The sequence below is a fragment of the Dendropsophus ebraccatus genome, chromosome 14 (assembly GCF_027789765.1).
Source record: "Dendropsophus ebraccatus isolate aDenEbr1 chromosome 14, aDenEbr1.pat, whole genome shotgun sequence".
Lineage (NCBI taxonomy): Eukaryota > Metazoa > Chordata > Amphibia > Anura > Hylidae > Dendropsophus > Dendropsophus ebraccatus.
Genome location: NC_091467.1, coordinates 13,834,510 through 13,855,327, shown reverse-complemented (window position 1 = coordinate 13,855,327; position 20,818 = coordinate 13,834,510). Strand labels below are relative to the sequence as shown.

The following is a 20,818-nucleotide window of genomic DNA, read 5'->3' as shown; positions in this document are numbered from 1 at the left end:
GGCTCCGGGGGGGGTCCATGCCATGCCGCCCACATTATAATCCGCCACTGACTCTCTTGTACTGTCCCCCAGCTGATGCGCGGCTGCCGGGGGTGTCCCGTCCTATCCCCAGCAGCGCGCGCATCAGAGAGCTCCCCATGCGCATGTGGCTGTGACTTTTGGCGCACGGGGAGCTCTCTGATGCAAGTACTGCCGGGGATAGGACGGGACACCCCCGGCAGCTGCGCATCAGCCGGGGAGAGACCAGGATGCGAGAGGCTCGATGAGGGAACGGATGGCAGGTGAGTTGTGTTGTGTTTTTTTTTGTGTGTGTGTGTGTTATCTGCACGGGGGGGGGGGGGGGGGGGGGGGGGCGAGGGGAACCATCTATAAGGGGGGGAGAGGGAAGAGGGGGACCATCTATAAGCGGGGGAGAGGGAAGAGGGGGACCATCTATAAGGGGGGGAGAGGGAAGAGGGGGACCAACTATAAGCAGGGGAGAGGGAAGAGGGGGACCAACTATAAGCAGGGGAGAGGGAAGAGGGGGACCAACTATAAGCAGGGGAGAGGGAAGAGGGGGACCATCTATAAGCAGGGGAGAGGGAAGAGGGGGACCATCTATAAGGGGGGGAGAGGGAAGAGGGGGACCATCTATAAGCAGGGGAGAGGGAAGAGGGGGACTATCTATAAGCAGGGGAGAGGGAAGAGGGGGACCATCTATAAGCAGGGGAGAGGGAAGAGGGGGACCATCTATAAGCAGGGGAGAGGGAAGAGGGGGACCATCTATAAGCAGGGGAGAGGGAAGAGGGGGACATCTATGAAGGGGCCAGCTATGAGGGGAGAAGAGGGGGACCATCTATAAGGGGGGATAGGGGGACCATCTATAAGAGGGGGTCATCTATAAGGGGAGAAGAGGGGGCCATCTATAAGGGGAGAAGAGGAGGAACATCTATAAGAGGGGGGCATCTGTAAGGGGGGAAAAGGGGGGACCATCTATAAGGGGGGAAGAGGGGGCCAGCTGACATCCTCTGTGCTGCTGTGACCTCTCCTATAGATCAGCACCCTCCTCTCCTGACATCCTCTGTGCTGCTGGAACCCTGTGACCTCCCCTATAAGATCAGCACCCTCCTCTCCTGACATCCTCTGTGCTGCTCGGACCTCTCCTATAGATCAGCACCCTCCTCTCCTGACATCCTCTGAGCTGCTGTGACCTCCCCTATAGATCAGCACCCTTCTTTCCTGACATCCTCTGTGCTGCTGGGACCTCTCCTATAGGATTAGCACCCTCCTCTCCTGAGATCCTCTGTGCTGCTGTGACCTCCCCTATAAGATCAGCACCCTTCTCTCCTGACATCCTCTGTGCTGCTGGGACCTCTCCTATAGTATCAGCACCTCCTCTCCTGACATCCTCTGTGCTGCTGTGACCCTGTGATCTCCCCTATAAGATCAGCACCCTCCTCTCCTGACAACCTCTGTGCAGCTGTGACCTTTGGGGGGGGGGCAACAGCAGGAAACCAGGTGGCAATATTTTTATTGGGGGCAACAGCGGGTGAACAAGTGGCAATATGTTTATTGGGGGCAGCGGAGGTGGGGTGGACAATGCTCACTCGGGGTAGCAGCAAGGGACCAAACATTAGGTTTATTTTGGCCAGCAGGGAGGGGAGGCAGGCAGTGTTTATTGGGGACAGCGGGGGGCAGTAGCGGATTATAATGTGGGCGTTTTGGGTGGATTGACCGTGGGGGGGTAGGTTGGGTGGACAGCCCGGGGCCCAGGGTACATTTAATCTGCCACTGGATAGATAGATAGAGATATGGGGGAGATTTATCAAACATGGTGTAAAGTGAAACTGGCTCAGTTGCCCCTAGCAACCAATCAGAATCCATCTTTCATTCCTCAGAGACTCTTTGGAAAATGAAAGGTGGAATCTGATTGGTTGCTAGGGGCAACTGAGCCAGTTTCACTTTACACCATGTTTGATAAATCTCCCCCATGTAGATTTGTGCTATGTATAGCGCCCCCTTTTTACCTCATATAAATCTGTGCCAATATGAAGGACCCTCCAATAAACAGAGGTGATTACACAAAGCTTTCACATGACAGGAAGCAAGAGGCTGCAAATACCATTTAACTTAAAAAAACACCAGATGCCAGAAGCAATTTCTGGAGCAGGTGGAGCAGTGTAAGGAGAAGAAGAGCAGTGACAGGAGTCCAAGTTCTCGCACACACCTCGTCTGCGGCCTTCTTCACCTCCACAACACTGACTGACCTGCATACCTGAGCAGTGTCGGACTGGCCCACCAGAGGATCCTCCGGTGGGCCCCCAGCTTTAGAACCTACAATAACACTGACTGACATGTCATTTCTCACTGGTTCCTTATTGGTGGGCCCCTAGGATCATTTCCTCTGGTGGGCCCCAGATACCCCAGTCCAACACTGGACCTGAGGTGTCAGTAGGAGGAGCCAGCCAGGCCACTATCCACTGGAGGACCCCAGCAGGGCAGCAGTCAGAGCAGGTAACAGGCCAGCCCAGGACATATCTCACTCACACACACAAATAGGAGACACAGACATGCGGCAGACAGCTGGCCCAGCACCACTACAACACATGGTCTCCTTCTCAGGATTAGAACATTTTGCACTACCTGTTTCTATAGACTCACTTCAAAACACAAGCTGCAGATCAGTATATTCTGTATATAACCAATGATATTCTCCCTGTTTTTGCTCCAGGCTATGTCACCAGGAAACCAGTCATCCATCTTATTTATCCAGCTTCTTGGATTCCAAAATCCAGGTTACCTTAAAGTTCCACTTTTCTGCTTATTTCTTGCCATGTATATGTTTATACTATCGGGGAACCTATTGATTATGATACTTGTTAAATCAAGTCCAAAACTCCAATCGCCTATGTATTTCTTCCTCAGCCATCTGTCTCTATGTGATGTATTCTCCACAACCAACATCATACCAAACATGCTCCATATTGTTATGCTGGAGGTGATCTCGGTGCCTGTGTATGAGTGTTTTTTCCAGTTCTATCTCTTTGGTTCTTCAACCGATACAGAGTCCTTTCTGCTTACAGTGATGTCATATGACCGATATCTGGCCATCTGCTACCCATTGCATTATTTCTCCATTATGAGCTTTCGCCTCCGACTTATATTGGCATTAGGGTCCTGGATATTGAGTTTTGCACTAACACTAATACCTGGCATCCTAGTGACTACACTACAGTACTGTGGGCCCAATGTCATTGACCATTTCTTCTGTGATTTGTTTCCCATCTTAAAGTTGTCATGTTCTGACGTGTATCTCGCACAGACAGTGATCATTGTGTGTTCTCTCCCTATAATCCTACTGCCATTCCTGTTCATACTAGCCTCCTATGTCAACATCTTTCTCAGTATTCTGAAGATTTCTTCTACATCCGGAAGGAAAAAAGCCTTTTCGACCTGCAGTTCTCATTTAACCATTGTGTGCATGTACTATGGGACACTGATAATCGTCTATCTGGTCCCAGCAAAAGGAAATTTCTCAAGCATTAACAAATCCCTGTCTCTGCTGTATATAGTAATAACACCCCTATTCAACCCAGTCATATATAGTCTACGGAATAAGGAGCTACAGGCGGCTATGCAGAAACTTATTAGACATAAAAAAAGTCTAAGAAGCCAACCATAAAACCTAATTGTGACTTTTCACCTTTTATCATACAAAGGGTTGAAAAATCAACCATCAAGCTCAACAACCTGCAACCAAGCTGTCCACTGTTCGATCGAATATTCAACCCCATTAAAGTCTATGGGAAAATGCTTGTGACTTGGTGAACTTCAAGTGGTCGAATTTAGGTTTCCAAGTCCACAATGACACCTCATAAATTGATGCACACACACCACTGGAATGCAACCAAGACAGTAGGGGAAGCATGCCTGGGTGCATCCAAAAAGCCCAAGTTGCAGTATTAGGCCACTATCACAGCCTCTCAACAATACACTCCAAACACAATATAACCTTTATGTAAAGTGGAAAAAAAACCTGGAAACACAAAGGGGTGTGGGTCTCATGGGAACCCTACAAAAATGGAGATTAAGTACCTTTTGGTGAGCCCTCCAAAAATATAGTTAGAGGCCCTTGAGGTGCACCCTCCAAAAATTGAGTTTGACATATTAGACCACCAAAAATTGGGACATGTTGAGACCAACAAAAATTGAGATGGATGACGTTGAGGTGAGCCTTTACAAACATAAAACATTTTTAGGCCCTTGAGGTGAGCCCAATAAATATAAAAATTTTAGGCCCTTGAAAATTATTTATTAGGCCCTTGAGCTGAGCCCAACAAACATTATTTAATAGGCCCTTCAGCTGAGCCCAACAAATTTTATTTTTTAGACCCTTTAGCTGAGCCGAACAAATATTAATTTTTGGGCCCTTGAGCTGAGCCCAACAAACATTATTGTTTAGGCCCTTCAGGTGAGCCCTCAAAAAAATTCTATAGATGGCCCTTGAGGTGAGTACACCTGGAAAAAATTATATGCATGGCCCTTGAGATGAGCCCTCTAACAAATGTGTGTGTGAGTATGTTGTCGTCCCGCCTTTAAACATTTTTTTTAAATGCCCCATTTATACTGTGGAGGAGAAGGAGTAAAGGAGCTTCAGCAGACATGGCACTTCATGTTTTGCTGCTTTCCACCAGTGGAGAAGCAAACTCTGGGTCAAAACAATAGCTGTTCACTTTGATAAGCGTCAGCCTGTCAGCACTTTCAGTTGACAGGCGGCTGCGCTTATCATGATAATGCCCCCTCTGAAAGAATGCAGGCGGCAGGCAAGGTCAGCACCTCCTAGGAGTAAAGGGACAGTTACAGCCACGTGTCCAGTTTGAAGACCCAATAAGTGTAAGAAGGACAGGGATCGGGAAGGACAGGGTTACAGTCGTCCAGATACTCCTGCCAATACTTGTCCCTCCTGCTCACACAGCAGTCGTGGAAGTTTCCCGAGGGGGTGCCAGGAAATTGTCCCACACTTTGGAGAGTGTTCCCCTGATGGCTGTGGACCTGCTGGATATTCTCAGACTCTGGGAGGAAGTCCCTGCCTCCACAACATTCACCCAGTGTGCCACAGGGAGATGTAGCGTTCCTGGTTGCAGACGCGCCCAATGTTACGGGAAACATGCTGGTGCAAGGCAAGGGCGGTATACCAGGAAAAGCAGTGGCAGCTAGGGACAGAATAGCGAGGTGTGGTAGCCACCAGGAGGTTGCAAAAGGCCTTCATCTCCAAAAGCCTAAACGGCAACATCTCCGAGGCCAGCAGTTTGCAGATGCGGCAATTTAAGGCTTGGGCATGTGGGTGAGTTGAGATATACTTCTGCCTGCGATCAAAAGCATGGGATATTGACAACTGATGGGATGAAGCACATGATGGTGCAGGCGAAGGGGAGGCTGAAGGAGAAGGCCCCAAAGTGTCTGAAGCAGAGGCAGATGTGGAGCTGTCCTGGCTGGTGGTCTGGACTGCAGTGCCAGCACCCAAAACGGGAAGAGGCAGTGGCGGCAACGCCATGCAGAGGTTGTCCTGCGTTTGCTCTCTCCCACTCAACCCAGTGCTTGGCTTCCAAGTGACGCCACATGTCTGTGGTGGTCAGGTTGCTCTTCTTAGATCCCCTACTCAATTTCGAATGGTAGAGTGTGCAAACCGTGCTCAGTTGGTAGTCCGTGCACACGTTAAAAAATCTCTACACCAAAGAAGAACATGCCCTCGATGGGGGAGCTTTGTGCGACTGGCTGCTACAGGGAAGAGCTTTGGCCCTGCTGGTTCTGGCCCCCCATCTCTGAGCCAATGTCCTCTGCCTCTGGCCATCCCTCTGCCTTTTGCTGTGTTTCGCGCAAGCCTCCACATCTCCACCGCTTTCCCCGCTGGACATCACCCCTTGCAAGGTTGGGTTGTCACTTTATCGTCCAGCACCTCCTCTTCCACTTCCTCACTCTGCACCTCCTTCTGCCCACAGGACATCTCAAGAGCCTCACTTGATGGCAACTGTGTCTAGTCATCATCGCATGTTTTCAGATGCAGGTTGACGGTCCACACCATCAAAATCACCAGGAGATGGCTGATGCTCCAGTGTTTGGGCATCACTACTTACAAAATCCTCAGCTAGCTCCTGGCTGTACTTTACAGGAGTCCAATTCTGGAAAAGGACCCAAAAAGAGCTCCTGAGAATTGCCAAGGGTGGGATCACTAGGTTGGTGACATTGGGCAGGTTGGGAGGAAGGAGGGTCGGAGTGAGGTTCCTGCAGTCCGCAGGGCCGTATTGACAGCTGCTGCTGCCCTAGGCACTAAATCTGAAGACGCCCCATCTTCACTCACCAATTAGCATCATGATTTTCTAGTTTCTAACCATCATATTGATATCTGATCAGTCTTAGGCTGCGTTCTCTCATTTACTGTAAGTCACCACATGCAGCCGAAACCAGAAACTCGAATAGGCACCATATTGTGACTGGATAACACCGCCATATCAGACCTGACCAATACCACCATACCCTCTCCCCCGCTTTGAAAACCCACCAGATTTACTGTCAAGTCTGAATTGAGGTGGGAGACTAAAAAATTTTAAAAAATTTCCATCCCCCTGCAAAGTGCTGTCCTAGGCACTGGACCACGGGTGCCTAGTGGAAATACAGGCCTGGTTATCCGCTATCCATTTTACCACCTATTCCTGTAGCTCGGGACAACATTGTACCCCGCCCGCCGCTTAACTGTCCGATGAAGCCAGGAATGCTGGATGAGCAAAATGCTGACTGCCCCTCACCAGCATGCATTGTCTTGACCGCGGCTTGTGCCCCCACCAGCATTTCCGCACCCCTGTCCTTGTTACTTTGCGATTGCTTTCCGCATTTCAAAAATTTGAAACTGTACATAAAGTTGTGTGATTTATCTCTGTGCCTTTTTTTGGGGGGTGAATCTGTTGCAGAGGGCAGCAGACTATTGCGACTGCTTAAAGGGGTATTCCCCCCAAAATTATTTTTGCATTAATACGTTGCCCACGCGTAGCTTTCCATCTTTCCAATACAAAGGTATTATGGATTCTGCACAGTTTTGCTGTTATCCAGCTGCATTCACCTCCATGGATTGCATAGAATCATCAGACCTCAGTCCACACCGACACGCTCCCTGCTCCTGGCCCCCACCCTCCGTGTCGGCATCACGTGTCCTCAGTCCCAGCACAGTGAAGTGACTGAGAACACTGATGGGGTGGCTGCTGTTACAGAGGGAGACAGTGATCAGCGCAGCTGTGACTGTCTCCCTCTCTAACAGCAGCCACCCGGTCACCGCCAGCCCAGAGCTCACCCCGTGTCCAGAGCCTCCCGGCAGCACTCACCCGCAGCACACAGCCCCTGGCCCCCCCATCACCTGTGGCATCCCTCATTCACCCGAGGCATAGCCGCTGCACTCACCCACGGCAACCCCCCCCCCCCCCGGCAAGCTACGCCCCCCCCCGATCGGCCGTGGCAAGCTACGCAGTCACCCCCAACTCAGCTCTGCTACGCGGTCACCCCCAACTCAGCTCTGCTACGCCGTCACCCCCAACTCAGCTCTGCTACGCCGTCACCCCCGACTCAGCTCTGCTACGCCGTCACCGCCAACTCAGCTCTGCTACGCCGTCACCCCCAACTCAGCTCTGCTACGCCGTCACCCCCAACTCGGCTCTGCTACGCCGTCACTGCCAACTCGCCTCTGCTACGCCATCACTGCCAACTCAGCTCTGCTACGCCGTCATCCCCAACTCAGCTCTGCTACACCGTCCCCCCAACTCAGCTCTGCTACACAGTCCCAACTCAGCTCTGCTACACAGTCATCCCCAACTCAGCTCTGCTACAACGTCTCTTCCAACTTAGCTTTGCTACACCGACACCGCCATCTCAGCTCTGCTACACCGTCATCATCTCCTTCATTGTCTCAGCTCTGCTACTTCACCATCATCAGGCATAAGCATTGCATGATGGGAAATGTAGTTTCCTATCTTGGATATAGATCGGCTTTTAGAAAAACTTGTAACTCAGGAACGGCAGCATCTAGAAAGATGGGAGACGGCTCAAAATACTCAGGGGGACTTGGTGAGTAAGGCCAGCTAGGTTTGGGAATATTTCATTTTTTTAGCTCTTGGGGGGAGTACCCCTTTAATACCCTAACAGAAGTGCACCAGTTTTGGCAGAAACAGTAGGTGTTTTCAACTTTTACGTACTGCAATAGTCACAAAAACAAACACAGCAGAATTCTAATTTGCAAGACTGTCTGTGTCACTATATGATATGCTGCTAGGCAGTCTCTCCACTATAATGGAAGCAGCTATTTACTGTGCTGTGTAGTAGCCATAACAAGGACTTTAATGTTTTCTCCTGCCTACAATCTTCTAAAATGCTCACTTTCCTCTCTGCAAAAGATGAACCTGATAAAATATCAAGACATACACTGAATGAGGAAGTAGTTGAAATGTAGCCTATTCTTCACACTGGGCTTTGCTGCCTGTTTGTGAGAACACACTGATGGGTTGCTAGCCGCTGATACAATCGCTGTATATCAGGTGATAAAACTTTCCTGTATATAGTTGTAGCCCTAAAAAGGGCTTTGGGGGTCGCTCCTGCCTAAAATCTGCTAAAATGTAACTCTCCCTGCTGAATCCTCTATCCCTTACTAGGTCCAAAATGGCGACGAGCAGGAAATCCCAAGTTCTTATACTCTGGAGGTCACATGAATAACCCAGCCAATGAATGTAGACGCCATTCTCACGATGCCAGCATGTTTCTAGGGCCTGTCCCACCCCCCTGCATAGTTACTGGTCCAAAAAAGGCGCCAGGAAAAGTGGGAAGGGAATGGAATTTTTCTGGATATTTGGTCGGATGCTCAAATGAAAATGAGTAGATCGAACAGCATAGTATTCAGTCAAATACCTACTCGTTCGAGTGCTACTCGCTCATCTCTACTGTCCACCTTTTAGTACGGAATTATATAGGCCTTAAATTCATAGTACCCTGTGGTAGGTCCCAAGGTAAGGGGTGCTTAGTCTAACCAAAAGGATTGGTGGTGTTCAAGAGTCCTCAAATTCATGGTACCTGGTAATAGGTCTTACAGTCTGATCTGTGAATCAACTGCTGACAGACTTTAGCCCCTTAAAGCGACTCTTTACCCACAATCTGTCCCCCCCCCAAACCACTTGTACCTTCGGATAGCTGCTTTTAATCCAAGATCTGAACATTGCACAGGTCCTAAACGATCCAGCCCATGTGCCGGGCTGTCACAGGTGGGAATTAGCAGGCAACCTGGGGCATTCCTAATAATGAGAAGGGCGGGGAGGAGGGACAGAGAGATTGTGCCAGCCTAATGCATACACAATCCAGGCCACTCCCGTAGGGCACGGGGCTGCCAGTTTAAAAGTAAATTTTAAGCACAATAACTGCATCACCTGCCAAACGGACCCCAGGACAGATCTTGGATTAAAAGCAGCTATCTGAAAGTACAAGCGGTTTGGGGGGGTCAGATTGTGAGTACAGAGTCGCTTTAAGGATGGGGACAATTTTCAGTTTTGCACTTTCATTTTTTCATTCTCATGTTTAAAAGGCCGTAGCGTTTTTATTTTTTCACCTACAGACCCACATGAGCCCTTATTTTTTTGTGCCACTAATTGTATTTTGCAAGAAAAAATGCACAGTGACATTGAAAATAAAAAAAATTTTCTTATTTGGGTGGGGTTTGTGTTTACGCTGTTCACCCTATGGTAAAACTGACATGTTATATATGTTCCTCAAGTCAGTACGATTACAATAATATTTGATATTTGACAGCTTTTTAAAAAAAAAAATTGAATACAGTGGTGCCTTGGATTACAAGCATAATTCATTCTGGGACTGAGCTTGTAATCCAAATCACTCTTAAACCAAAGTAAATTTTCCCATAAGGAATCATTGAAATGCAGAGAATCGGTTCCACACCCCGAAAATAATGATTTTCTTCTGAATAACAGGTAAAACAAATGAAACAAACATTTAGAAAGCTGAATATGTTATATTATAAGTTACTGTACAGTATAGCAATCAGCATGTGCGGTAGAATGTATACTATGTGCATACGAATAAAAAAACAGCAACAGTTTTTAGATACAGGATGAAACTGCAGATCCCTATAATGTAGGAGCATAGTACAACAGGCTAGAATAGAGAGGCAGGGCTGCTGTCAGAGGTCTGTGTGGTCACATGAGCACAATAAGGAAGGGGTGTGTGTTCAGCATGGACCAGTCAGGAAGTGAGAATCACTGAGCTATGCAGGAGGACAGTGACAGAAACTTTTCTATACAGCAGTGGAAATGGCTGAGTGTAAGTGCAGGCACACTATAGCAGCAGTGTGTATAGCTGAGTGTAAGTCCAGGCACATAATAGCAGCAGTGTGTATAGCTGAGTGTAAGTCCAGGTACATTATAGCATGAATGGACACACAAGGGCTGACAGAGACTGCAGGGATGAATGAGCAGGACATGCAGCACTCTCTGTCCAGGGAGAGAGGGGTTACAGCTATGAAGAGATTACCTCTGCAGCCCTGTCCCCTGATGCAAGCCCCAGCCTAAAGTGGATCTGGATGATTGGGAAGGTAAGGGAGACTTCCTGGGTCAGAGTACAGGGCTGTAGACCTGCTATGCAGATCATGCCCCTCCCGACTTTCCCTCCCCGCTTTCCCTCCCAACGTTAAGGGGTTAAAGAGAACCCATAGATGCAGTGTGATCTTGTGCTAATTAAAGCAATGTTAATAATCGATCCAATCCCTGGGGGTACTCGCTTGGTTCATCTCATCACATGGGAATACTCGCCTGGTGCGTCTCATCACATGAAATCACTTGTCTTGTAAAGGTTGAAATAGGGGGGCACATGGAAGAAGCTGCGTGTTAGCTGAGCTCCGGCTTACAACAGCCCAAATCGGCACAAATCTACGGACCTGGCTGAGAAACTAACCCCAGTCAAGGGCACACCTAGAGGCACCTATGACAGGTGGAAGAAAAAAGAAGGCCACTCTGCAGCTAACAAACTTTCTCCCAGCGGCCGAAGCATCCCAACATGGCGCCGTACTGTTCCCATCTAAGCAGACTACGCCACAGTCCACTGCCTCACAGTGTGCTTTACCATCTCAAGCACAATCTCCACTAGAGGTGCTCATGCAGGAGGTAAGCGGACATCCTGTTCTGCCCCATCCATTACTTTCCCTGCCATCCTCCAACAGCAGCCCTGCCTCCGACACCCCATCACGCGGCCATGGCATGGCGGTATCGTATAGCGAGGGAGACATGCAGGCCTCTCAAACTGCATGTCTGATTGACATGGACACTCCATCACTGCCACCTACTCCACTGTAGTAGAAGACGACTCAGCCAAGCCGATCCTACACCGACTAGCCCAGGTCAATCACGAGCGCCTCGGCAATGGGTGATAATGGTGACCACCTATTAATGTCCGCATGACGTGGACCTTACTTGAGGATCTCAAGCAATCCATTCGCAAAGACTTTATGCAAATCTGCAACAACCTTCAAAAAGATGTTGACACCACCGGAGAGTGTACCTCTCATGTTGAAACCAAAATGGCCGAACTGATTACGGCCCATAATAACTTGGTGGACATTGCTGTAAGCCTGGAGTCGTGGATCCACTGAACCGTCACTAGCGATGGCACAAACCTCACCAAGGAGCGAAGTCTAAGGGGCCGCTGGTTCTCATCAGAGCCAGCCGCAATGCGGGATGGGCTTGCTGCGGCAGGCGACCCCCAGGTCGCTACCCCTGGCTTGGTTGCTAGTGAAGGCAGGCGAGGCGTGGCAGGAGCAGTAGGCAGGAGATAGTGCTGGCAGAGGTCTGTAGGCGTAATCGCAGGTGGCAGGCTTTACTCAGGAACAATAGGAAGGCAGCAGACAGGGACTAGGGACCGGGTAGCGAACAGGAACAAGGACTGAGGTCCGGAACAACAGGGAGCTGGGCCAAACGCTATGGGAAGCATGTAGAGGCTCCAACACGAGGGACAGGGCATGCTGGGATTTATAGGGAGTGATTCAGTGTAACTTCCAATTAGGGGCGGGCTGGCCCTTTAAATCTGAGACAGCCCGCGCGTGCCCTAGGAGGTGGGGATGCGCACGCCGGCCGGCACAGTGGGAGACAGGAGCAGAAGAAGGTGAGGCGCCCCCAGGGGCCGAACTAGCAGCAGCGCCGGTTCCCAGTACTGGGACACCGGCGGCTGCCCGCGGGGAGGATGAGTTGCGGCGGCGGCCCGGAGTGCGGGACGCCGCCGCAACCGTGACAATTGCTAACAACCTGGAGGAAGAAGTGAAACAGTAACAGACCTTCTACCCTTTTAACCAAATGAATCAGGCGCCCAAATACTGAACAAGAATAATGTTAAAATAAAATCTCAGGAACAGTCATTTCATTACCTTTCATTACCAATCTCTGAAACTGAGGTGCTAGCCATAATTCGCAATCTGAAATCCAATAATAAATCCCCCGGTCCCGATGGACTGACTAATGAGTATTTTAAAACCCACAGAAATACATTAGCTCCCTACCTAGTGAGATTATTCAACCTTATTATGTCTTTGGCCACTATTCCTGCCGAGATGTTGAAAGCCCTTATAATTAAACTACCCAAACCAGGAAAATCACCAGATACCCCATCTAACTTTCCCTGCTAAACGCAGACCTAAAAATATACGCTAAACTTTTATCTAATAGATTGTCTGACTAAGTTCCCCACTTAGTCCTCAACAATAGAGTGTTATTTGTTAAAGGCCGGTTGATGGAACGTGCAGAATGATTGATATTATACACACAGTGAAACACCGGCGAACGCTGTGCTCCTCACTTTGGACACTGAGAAGGCGTTCGACCAGGTTCATTGGGGCTATCTTAAATCTGTGCTTGGAAAAATTTGGCATACAGGGGCTTTTTCTCCAGGTCATCTTGGCGCAAGTCTACTCATCTGGCATTCTGTCATACCATCTGGCATTCTGTCATACCATCTGGCATTCTGTCATCAGAGCTAGTCCCGGACCGGTATCTCTGGATTTCCTTTGGGTCACTGTCAGGAACTTACCTGACCGTGCTCCAGCGACATTCTCTCCGGCTGGAGCGCAGCGCCGCCTCCCCACCCGGGACCGCGTGACTTCACGGAGATCCGACGGCGTCCCTAATTACCAAGGACGTTGCGGGCTCCAGTGATGTATGACCGCCCAGCTGAGTGGTATAGTGCTCAACTGGACGGCGTCAGCGCTCAGGGTGAGTGGCAGGCATCTCTGCCACTCGCTCTGTAGCACTGCAGCTGACTGTGGTCAGGACTCAGGAGTCCGGAACAATTACATTCTGGTCCGGGCTCCTAGTCCTGTATTTAAAGAGCCAGTGGTCATTCACTGATCGCTGGCTATTAGGTTAATACCCTGCTCCCAGCTCCCCTGTGTTTATTTCTGTGATCCCCTTCCTAACTCCCTTTGCTTGCTCGACTTGTTATCTGACCTCCCACCTGACCTTTGACTATCCGATTGTTTGCTGACTTTGTACTGCGTTGCCCGTTTGGTTCTGACTTGGCTTGTTTACTATCCAATATTGTGTTTGTCTGTCTGTCTCGTTTTGTGTTCCACTTACTCTGCATAGGAAACGTCTTTGTGGTTGTCCGCGGCCTCCTAGGGCCGATTGAGGCAAGTAGGTAGGGACAATGGGTGGGTTCAGACCTAGGGCCCACTGTCTTGTCCTGTCCGTACCTCCCTGTCCTAACAGCCACAGGATCACCGCATCAGCCTTTTTGCAGATGATATAAGATTATGTGTCTATGCCCCACATAACCAGAATTCTTCAAGAATATAGCACTGTGAGTTACTAGAAAGTGAACTCCTCTAAATCCCTCATACTGGACCTAGGAGTCCTGGCAGATCTTAATTCCACTCTGCAACATTTGTACCCATTCCAGTGGTCTGAAGGCACAGTGCCCTACCTGTGTATCACCTTAACTTCCCCACTTTCTAAACTGGCCCACCTCAACTGCGACACCCTAATCTCTGAGATAACAAAAGATGCCACCCGCTTCTCCAAACTTCCCCTTTCCTGGGTAGTTAGGATTTTTTCTGCAAAGATGATGATACTCCCAAAAATATTGTAATCTCAGAAATCTACCTGTTAAAATGCCTATGTTCATGCTGGCAAAAGATGCAAAAGGTCATTAATAGCTTTGTATGGCGTGGACAGAAGGCAAGGGTTTCAGAAAAAGTACTGTGCATGACCATTAGATATGGCGTTCTAGGATGCCCAAACGTCAAACAATATTACAAAGCAGCCATTTTAGACCAATTAAGGTACTGGTGGACATAACAAAGCAACTGATCTGTAATAGCAGACATAAACAGGTGTGGCGCTGTTCTTTGAAGGTGGCAGCCATGTTTACTAATCCCAATCAACCACATAACTACCATGAAATGAAAACTCCAGGCAAAACCTATGCACTGTCACCCATAATTCCGATAATTGTATTATTCTGCCCTGACATCCTACTCCATCCAGACAGTACTCTTAGTGAATATTCTCTATGACTCTTAGATGAATAGCAGATTGCTGGCAGAAACCACAGAGCCCTGTGCTCGCTGTCCTGCCACCCACGATGTCCTCCTGTGTAATGTAGAGCCTGACCAATTAGCTCCATCCCCATTACACAGAATCCAGACTTGACAAGCAGTCAGAGCCAGAACCAGGACAGGTGAGCATTACTACAACCCACATCATGTCCTGCTAACAGTTCATGATGGGAGTTGTGCAGCATGTGTCTCTACAGGTTGCAGAACTACAACCCCCATCATGCCCTGCTGGCACCCCAAGATGGGAGTTGTAGTTTTTCAGGTGGAGAGTCAATGAATGGGATACAATGGTTAGAGAATGATACAGTACATTAATATTGGGGAGGTAGTGGCCCAATGCAAGGGGGGGAGGCAGTGGCTTAGTCCATTGATGCGAGTTTAAAGTGCCCCTGACGTTATAACTTTCAAAATCAACAGTAGATGTGATATAAAGCAAGTTTGCAATATGCATTCATTATTTTTTTTTGTTATGCTGTAAAACAAAGCTGTACTTACCAGAAATCCAGGTCCAGTCTCCTGAAGGCAAGAGAGAGAGTCACCGCTCAATGTGTCCATCAGTCACATGACTGCCTTCTCTATAAGCGCCAAGTCACATGGCTGGAACCACAGACAGCAGGAACACAGCAGGACTCACAGCTGGAACCACAGGCAGGAATCATGGGCGGCTGGGACCACACACTACGGGAAGCATGCAGAGACTCCAACAAATATGGCAGGGCAGGGCTGCAATTTCTTGAGGTAGGCTGCTTATGCAGCAGCCAATCAGGGGTACGCTGGCCCTAGGTGACGGGGACGCGCATGCAGGCCCGAGGAGCAGGAGCCTGAGGAGGAAGACATCCGGTAGGGGGCACAGGAACACAAGCGGCAGGCGAAGACAGAGCGGCCGTGGTGGAAGGTATGTACCACATATATAACATCAAGAATTAATTGTGTGGAGTCTTTTAAGAAAGCTGGGAGTGCCCAAACGTACAAACGTATATTTGAAGAAATAAATCAATATAATGTGATAAATGAGATGTGAGAAACCCAATGCATTTATTATTTATCCCAAGATTCTGAGCTATTATCTTTGGCCTAGGCTATTTTATTTTATATATTCTGGCCAGGAGGGGTATAGTTTGACCTAGGCTATTTTATACCCCAAGGTATACTCTGGCCTAGGTTTTTTTATACCCTGGGGTATACCGAGACCAGGCACCTCAGTGACACATAGCTATCATCCACTATAGTACCTTCTCACAGAATCTATTAAAAATAATATATTGCCTGGTTCAGACCAAACTGGCTTAATCAGAACCGTTCTTCTTTGGAGTTTCAGCAGAAGTGTCTGAACCAAACTTTTCAAAAGTTCGCTCAACATTAACTTTGACCACAGATATTACAATAGCAGATATACAATGGCAGATAGTATCTTACAGACATCAATATTTATTTTAAGTAACATTTTTGGAAAGATGCAAATGCTAAAAATTTACCCAAGGGTGATAACTTTGTTTATCTCTCATTATATCTAACAGATGTCTCGAAGGTGTGCTCAGTGCACGTCAGTATTTTTAGAAATATAATTTAATTCCCTGATGCATTAGGTCTTTATGGAATTATCTGCTACCAAGCTAAAAGTAAGTGAGACTTTATAAGCAACCTTCAATATATCAGGCTCAAGACACAACTACTGCCAACGTGTCGGTGTGTTTTGTCAGAAATTTAAGTTCAAATACTTACTAAGAATGCAGATGTGTTTTTTATAGCTTTGGTAAGTAGAAGAATGATACATGATAACATGGAACATATGTAATGGATTAGGTTAAGATAGATAGATAGATAGATAGATAGATAGCGAACTTTGAGTATTATTCAAACATGAACTCTCAGCATTTGAATACTGGCAACTGAAGAAGTTGAATACAGCCATAGGGAGTCCTGGAAAATCTGGATACAGCCTATGGCCTATGGCTACATCCATGTTTTCCAGGACTCCCTAGGGCAGCATGCAACTTCTTGAGCCACCGGTGATCTAATGGAGAAAATTTGGGTTCCGATGAACCCCAACATACTCAAAGTTCACTCATCTCTAACAGGTACATAAAAAAACTGGTAGAAGTGGCTGCTGCTAAAGGGAGGTTTTTCTCCCTGCCCTGTGATTGTTTACTCCATGCGCTTAATATAAACAGTACAATGGTTTGTGTGCTATTAGTTTAGTAAGATTGTCTTTGTCTATCATTGTGGCTTCCAGAATACTACACGTTATTAGTAATCATTGTAGAAATCCAGTTCGTTTCATAGGTTTCACTTAATATTTCCTTAACTGTGGAGAGAGCGAGATAATGGTTTTTGTGTCACCTTCTATAGATAATTATGTGAAAATCCTAGCAGACATGATTAGTATAGTCATTGTGTTCATCTATAATAATCATGGTCCACAGGGGTCACATCACTACATAGAGTCCTCTATAAATTACACCTTGCATGGTATTCTATGACCATGCTTTAAAATTGTATAATTTTAGATTACAGCAAAATAACCCAAATATAAAATAATAATAAAAAGCCATTCAGCTTATGGAGTCCCTAGTGATAGCTACAGGTAGAAGTAGCATCTGGTTCTACCAAGTCCCAGCAGTGCTTTCTGCTGCCAGGCCGAGTCTGCCTAAGTGACAGCTGTTCTTTGTTAGAAGTCATCTTGTATCCCTGCTTAAAAGGAATGTGTTATCAGAAAATGATCTGTTGTTTAAATAAGGTTTTTATGTTAAACTTATTTTTTTAAACGATTTTTGCTGAAATGTTTTCTTTTTTTCAATTTTTTTTATCAATATTATAAAATAATCCTGATATCTTGCAGTTTTCATTCTGACCACTGAGGCTAAAACTAAGCTGAGACTTTCTTTTCTGTCTCTGGTGATAAGAGGAGGTTGCTGTAAAGTGATCTGTACAGCATTGCAGTGACACGTGACACCAGTAGATAGAGGAGACAATAGCAGCTCCCTGTAGAATGACCTCTTCAAAGGTCACAGAATACGCTCAGTGGTGTCTCACATTCATCTCAAGGGGACAGGGTCTGTCTATTGTCATCTATGTCCATGAGTCTAGCTGTAAAACATGTGACTAAATGCTGTTAGAAAAAACAGCCCAAGCGATATGGCAGCCCCCCCCAAAAAAAATGTATAGGTATATGTGCCTCTCCATCACTGGAATCCCCACTACTGCCCTCACCATCTCATTGATCCCAGAATAATTGTGTTTTGTTTTGGTATGTGTGAAATATAAGATAAAAAAAGGCAGAAAATAGAAACAGATTAGTATAAAAGAATTTTTTTTTTTTGTATCTGACTCTAATTAGTAAAAGAAAGTTTAGGTGACGCCTTCCCTTTAAGTCTGAGACAGCACAGTAAGCTTGTGAGCCTCATTTGAGAACATAGGCTGATGTGAGTGATGACAATGTCTGTGCAGCTTTTCAGAATATGTTAACGCTATATACACAGTAGGAATAAATAAAAAAATAATATTTCTTTTATGTAAAGTAATATATTTATATTATATAAAGTATATATAATATATTATTCTACATTATGTAAGTAATATAATGGGGTCCAGAGCTGAAGACTAGAGATGATCGAACAGCGGAAAATCTTAGGTTCTATAGAACTCAAACCTTCCGCATTTGATTCCCGATTCCTTCCCGGTCTGTGGTGAAGGAGGAGACAGCCCGGTGTAACAGGCCAGAGTATACCCCCAGCCCAGACTATACCCGGGGTTAAAATGGCCTAGGCTAGATTATACCCCGGGGTATATTTTGGCCTAGGCCAATTCATACCCCCTCAGGCCATTTTATACCCCCATGAAATCAGTAGCATTGAGTGATATACTTAATTTTTCACCATGTTATTGGGGATTTGGCTTTGTCTGCTGATTTAAGTGAGAAGCTACTGATGTAAATCTTTAAAATCTAATCACATGGGGGGAGATTTATCAAACATGGGGTAAAGTGAAACTGGCTCAGTTGCCCCTAGCAACCAGTCAGATCCCACATTTCATTTTGTGTGTGATGTGAGGGATGAAAGGTGGAATCTGATTGGTTGCTAGGGGCAACTGAGCAAGCTTTCACTTTATTCTGGCCTAGGCTATTTCACCCCCACCCCCCACCCCCGGTATAGAATATATCCCCTGGGGTATACTGTGGCCTGGGCCAGAACTGAGAAGAACAGTGACATGATAACTTGGAGGGATATAGTCTGGCCTGGACTGTGTTACACCCCCAAATATAGAGTTTATCTCCTGGGGTATATTGTGGCCTGGGCTAGACTATACCCCTGTGTATGAAAATATATCCCCTGGGGTATACTGTGGCCCGAAGGGATATAGCATGGCCTAGGCTGTTTATACCCCCCCCCCCCCCCCCCACCGGTATATAGTTATAGGCTATGTTACACCCCGGGGTATAGTTTGGCCTAGGCTATGTTACATCCCGGGGTATACTCTGGCCTAGGCTATGTTACACCCCGGGGTATACTGTGGCCTAGGCTATTTTATACTCTGGGGTACATTCTGGTATAGTTTGGCCTAGGCTATTTTATACCCCGGGGTATACTCTGGCCTAGGCTATTTTGTACCCCGGGGTATACTTTGGCCTAGGCCAAACTATGCCCAGGTATAATCTGGATGGGGGTTAATCTGGCCTGCTACACCGGGTACCGCCTGGAACTCTGGGATTCAGCCTAGGTAATAGGTAATAGGCTGTATCCTGGAATTCCAGGCGGTGCCCGGGCTGTCTCCTCCTTCCCCACGGACCAGGAAGGCATCGAGAATCAAATGCGGAAGGTTCGAGGAGGTTCGAGTTCTATAGAACCTAAGATTTTTATGCTGTTCGATCATCTCTACTAAAGACCCCTCCTCTATGACGCCTACTTTACATGTTCTGTCATCAGGGCTTCAGGATTAGAACATTTTGCACTACCTGTTTCTAGTCAAAACACAAGCTGCAGATCAGTATATTCTGCATATAACCAATGATATTCTCCCTGTTTTTGCTCCAGGCTATGTCACCAGGAAACCAGTCATCCATCTTATTTATCCAGCTTCTTGGATTCCAAAATCCAGGTTACCTTAAAGTTCCACTTTTTTGCTTATTTCTTGCCATTTATATGTTTATACTATCGGGGAACCTATTGATTATGATACTTGTTAAATCAAGTCCAAAACTCCAATCACCTATGTATTTCTTCCTCAGTCATCTGTCTCTATGTGATGTATTGTCCACAACCAACATCATACCAAACATGCTTCATATTGTTATGCTGGAGGTGATCTCGGTACCTGTGTATGAGTGTTTTTTCCAGTTCTATCTCTTTGGTTCTTGGACCGACACCGAGTCCTTTCTGCTTACAGTGATGTCATATGACCGATATCTGGCCATCTGCTACCCATTGCATTATTTCTCCATTATGAGCTTTCGCCTACAGCTTATATTGGCATTAGGGTCCTGGATATTGGGCTTTCTACTAACACTAATACCTACCATCCTGCTAACTACACTACAGTACTGTGGGCCCAATGTCATTGACCATTTCTTCTGTGATTTGTTTCCCATCTTAAAGTTGTCGTGTTCTGACGTGTATCTCGCACAGACAGTGATCATTGTGTGTTCTCTCCCTATAATCCTACTGCCATTCCTGTTCATAATAGCCTCCTATGTCAACATCTTTCTCAGTATTCTGAAGATTTCTTCTACATCCGGAAGGAAAAAAGCCTTTTCGACCTGCAGTTCTCATTTAACCATTGTGTGCATGTACTATGGGACACTGATAATCGTATATCTGGTCCCAGCAAAAGGAAATTTTTCAAGCATTAACAAATCCCTGTCTCTGCTGTATATAGTAATAACACCCCTATTCAACCCAGTCGTATATAGTCTACGGAATAAGGAGTTACAGGCGGCTATGCAGAAACTTATTAGGCGTAAAAAAGTCTAAGAAGCCAACCATAAATACTAAAAGACAGAAGGGTTAAAAGGGTTAAATACAAAACAAAAGCGGACAGACTGATCGGACTGCGCCCGCTAATAGCCGCGGCCTCGGGCTAAATGCCGCACCCGGGACATCATCCATTTAAATCTTGTAGATGTTAGATGTCTCACGAGGCCACACTTTGATGGCCCCAGAGCAAAGACTTTTATGTGACCCAGTTTCATGGTTCATTTTCCCAACC

The 20,818-nt window shown here is 46.9% G+C and overlaps 2 protein-coding genes across 2 annotated transcripts; both read left to right on the top strand.

Moving 5' to 3' along the window:
• The first annotated feature begins 2,418 nt into the window (after positions 1-2,418).
• On the top strand, positions 2,419-3,661 carry LOC138771805 (olfactory receptor 1J1-like). The gene is made up of 2 exons (XM_069951811.1): positions 2,419-2,493; positions 2,711-3,661. The coding sequence occupies exon 2, from the start codon at positions 2,714-2,716 to the stop codon at positions 3,659-3,661; it is 948 nt and encodes a 315-aa protein (XP_069807912.1). The 5' UTR covers positions 2,419-2,493; positions 2,711-2,713.
• Positions 3,662-19,650: 15,989 nt separating this feature from the next.
• On the top strand, positions 19,651-20,583 carry LOC138771804 (olfactory receptor 1J1-like). Its single transcript, XM_069951810.1, has one exon. The coding sequence runs from the start codon at positions 19,651-19,653 to the stop codon at positions 20,581-20,583; it is 933 nt and encodes a 310-aa protein (XP_069807911.1).
• Positions 20,584-20,818: the final 235 nt, after the last annotated feature.

What these genes read in the sequence shown, in the direction of transcription:
- LOC138771804 (XM_069951810.1), top strand. Translation starts at nt 19,651, where the DNA reads ATGTCACCAGGAAACCAGTCATCCATCTTATTTATCCAGCTTCTTGGA.
- LOC138771805 (XM_069951811.1), top strand. Translation starts at nt 2,714, where the DNA reads ATGTCACCAGGAAACCAGTCATCCATCTTATTTATCCAGCTTCTTGGA.